The sequence below is a fragment of the Oncorhynchus kisutch genome, unplaced genomic scaffold (genome assembly GCF_002021735.2).
Source record: "Oncorhynchus kisutch isolate 150728-3 unplaced genomic scaffold, Okis_V2 scaffold4009, whole genome shotgun sequence".
NCBI lineage: Eukaryota > Metazoa > Chordata > Actinopteri > Salmoniformes > Salmonidae > Oncorhynchus > Oncorhynchus kisutch.
In genome coordinates, this window is record NW_022265954.1 from 225,001 (window position 1) to 228,670 (window position 3,670).

Here is a 3,670-nt window from a genome sequence, read left to right on the forward strand (position 1 = left end):
GATGACGGCAGGTGGAGTCCGGCCCCAGCACCAATCGGCACGAAGAACTGGAAGGCCTGCGAGGAGGCTCTGCTCTCCACATAATGGATGTGAGCTGAGTCCTGAGAGAGAGGAGGAAGAGGATCAAGAGGATGGAGGAGGATTAGAGGTTAGAATGTCTGTCTTACTCCATCAAACATGCACACACACACACACACACACACACACACACACACACACAACACACACCACACCACACGCAATATCTGTTCCCTCTGCTTAATTCTTTTCACAATCTTTCCCTCTCCTCTCCTGTCCCTCTCCTCTCCTGTCCCTCTCCTCTCCTGTCCCTCTCCTCTCCTGTCCCTCTCCTGCTCACTGTCCCTCTCCTCTCCTGTCCCTCTCCTGTCCCTCTCCTGTCCCTCTCCTGTCCCTCTCCTTCTCCTGTCCCTCTCCTTCTCCTGTCCCTCTCCCTCTCCTGTCCCTCTCCTTCTACTGTCCTTCTCCTGTCCCTCTCCTGTCCCTCTCCTCTCCTGTCCCTCTCCCTCTCCTTCTCCTGTCCCTCTCCTTCTCCTGTCCCTCTCCTGTCCCTCTCCTCTCCTGTCCCTCTCCTTCTCCTGTCCCTCTCCTCTCCTGTTCCCTCTCCTCTCCTGTCCCTCTCCTTCTCCTGTCCCTCTCCTTCTCCTGTCCCTTTCCTGTCCCTCTCCTCTCCTGTCCCTCTTCTCTCCTGTCCTCTCTCCTGTCCCTCTCCTTCTCCTGTCCTTCTCCTGTCCCTCGCCTCTCCTGCCCCTCTTCTCTTCCTGTCCCTCTCCTTCTCCTGTCCTTCTCCTGTCCCTCTCCTCTCCTGTCCCTCTTCTCTCCTCCTGTCCCTCTCCTGTCCCTCTCCTTCTCCTGTCCCTCTCCCTCTCCTGTCCTTCTCCTGTCCCTCTCCTCTCCTGTCCCTCTGCTTCCACTCTGTGGTGTGAACATTCATATTTGGCATGGTCTGTAATGAGAGTCATCTGTCTCAGGCCCTGTCCTCTGACTCAGCCTGGTTAGGACCAGCAGCACACAAGCAACATTAGGGGCACAGAGCAGCTCCTAACACCCCTGTCACACTTCACATAAGGGAATCAGGTTGTGCTGGAGGGGGGGGGGGGTGGGGGGGTCACTGTTGATCAAACACATAATGTGTCTTGTGTTCCGTATAACAAGCTCCTCTCTCCCTCTCTGTTACTTGCACTCAGTGGCCTCGGGCATTGTGTGTGTGTGTGTGTGTGTGGTGTGTGTGTGTGTGTGTGTGTGTGTGTGTGTGTGTGGTGTGTGTGTGTGTGTGTGTGTGTGTGTGTGTGTGTGTAATCAGATTTACAGCGAGGTACAGCCATGCAGACCTCACGCCATCTAACTCAATTCGCTCCCAATTGTATTGAGATCTGCTGTCTGTGGTCATTCAGCCTCTATCTGCTTCACACTGAGTCCCACAGACATGGGGCACACACACACTCATACTGTACAACCGTGCACACACACACTCATACTGTACAACCGTGCACACACACACTCATACTGTACAACCGTGCACACACACACTCATACTGTACAACCGTGCACACACACAGATACATAAATGCATGCACACACACAGCTGCCAAAACATAGACACACGCACGCACGCACACAGACACAAACACACACATTCAGACACACACACTGATGAATGCAGAAGGCACCAGCTGAGTACCGGGAATTGGTCTCATTTTATGAGATTTGTCACATACACATTGTGACATAGCTGGAGCCTGTTAGACAGCGAGAGGACTGTGGTTCAGTCTGTAGTCATCTCTCATCCCTCTCTCCCCTCCCTCCTCCCTCCCCCCCTCCCCTCCCTCTCCCTCCCCCCCCTCCCTCCCCCTCCCTCTCTCTCTCTCTCTCTCTCTCCCTCCCTCCCTCCCTCCCTCCCTCCCATCCCTCCCCTCACATCTCTCCCTCTCTCCCTCCCTCTTTTCTTGTCTCTTGCCACAGATGACTGATTGTCTTTTAATTATTTTAAATACCTATCCAGTCACTCTGCACTTACTGACCTGTGACATCGTTTATAGTGTGTGTGTGTGGTGTGTGGTGTGTGTGTGTTGTGTGTGGTGTGTGCTGTGTGTGTGTGTGTGTGTGCGTGTGCGTGTGTGAGCCCTCTTGTTGTCGCTGTGTTCCTGACTCTTTGTGTCGTGCTTCCTCGCCGATGTGACAGGATAACAGCTCTAACTGATACAGCTGGGATTGGGCTGGGAAGCATCTCTCTCTATTCCTCTTCCTCCTCCTCCTCTCTCTCATCCTGTGTCTCCCCGTCTCTTCTCACACAATGGAATAGGACATGTCAGAACTGTCTGTACTGTCAGATGGTTTCTACTCACCCCTGCAATGATGTGGTGGGAGACCCCGTTTCCGTTGGTCATCTCTGGGGAGCTGGAGGTGTGGCGGGAGGAGGGGGACGTACTGAGGTCCACGGCTGGCGGGGTGGGGGGTGTCTCTGGCCTCTCCCGGGAGACCACCAGCACACCTGTGGAAGGGTGAGGTCGGTCAGAGTACCTAACACCTGTGGGTGTGTGATCTGATTAGAGGGATTGATTGGCAGTATGTTACAGCTATGGGTTCACCCACTCTTCTCTTGTGTGTGTGTGTGTGTGTGTGTGTGTGTGTGTGTGTGTGTGTGTGTGTGTGTGTGTGTGTGTGTGTGTGTGTGTGTGTTGGTGTGTGTTGTGTGTGTGTGTGTGGTGTGTGTGTGTGTGTGTGCGTGCGTGAGTGCGTGCGTGCGTTGTGTGTGTCGTCACCCACCTGTGTGTGGCGAGGCCGGGGAGGCGGGCACTATGACAGCTGTGCCATCATCAGCCATGCGGAGCTGCCGGGCGCGCTTGAAGGGTATCGGAGAGAGCGTGAGGGTGGGGGGTGGCCGTGCACCCCTGTCCCGCCCCGTTGACACACCCCCGGGGGAGCATTAGGTCCAATGGCTCGTCCAGGGACAGCATGGCTGCAGCCCACGGACCTCCCGCCTGCACAGACAACCAATCAGAGAAGGTCAGGTATTCAGTAGTGATGGTGGGAACCATTTATACACTTCCACATTGGGATATTATTTGGGGTAATACATCGTGTTGTTGTGACGATATGGTAATATTATTTGGGGTAATACATTGTGTTGTTGTGACGATATGGGTAATATTATTTGGGGTAATACATCGTGTTGTTGTGACGATATGGTAATATTATTTGGGGTAATACATCGTGTTGTTGTGACGATATGGTAATATTATTTGGGGTAATACTCGTTGTGGTGACGATATGGTAATATTATTTGGGGTAATACATCGTGTTGTTGTGACGATATGGTAATATTATTTGGGGTAATACTTGTGTTGTTTGTGACGATATGGTAATATATTGGGTAATACATCGTGTTGTTGTGACGATATGGTAATATTATTTGGGGTAATACATCGGTTGTTGTTTTGTGACGATATGGTAATATATTTGGTAATACATTGTTGTTGTGACGATATGGTAATATTATTAGGGTAATACAATGTGTTGTGTCGAGATGGTAATATTATTTGCTCTCGGTGGCCGTACCTGCCTGGACCAAAACTCCTCCATAACTTGTTCACTGTCTTTTTTTGAAATAGGGACACAATTTGTTTTCAGCACTTTATTTCCATGACTGATC

General features: G+C 51.7%; 1 protein-coding gene across 1 annotated transcript in view; it reads right to left on the reverse strand.

The window, feature by feature from the left end:
• Positions 1 to 3,263, reverse strand: part of LOC109883971 (zinc finger protein GLIS2-like) — a 15,490-nt gene extending 12,227 nt beyond the window's left edge. Inside the window, 4 exon segments of the mRNA XM_031821685.1 lie at positions 1 to 101; positions 2,364 to 2,509; positions 2,785 to 2,923; positions 2,925 to 3,263. The exon segment at positions 1 to 101 is cut by the window's left edge and continues 82 nt beyond it. Of these exon segments, the coding sequence (XP_031677545.1) occupies positions 1 to 101; positions 2,364 to 2,509; positions 2,785 to 2,923; positions 2,925 to 3,056 (518 nt within the window). The 5' untranslated portion in view covers positions 3,057 to 3,263.
• Positions 3,264 to 3,670: the final 407 nt, after the last annotated feature.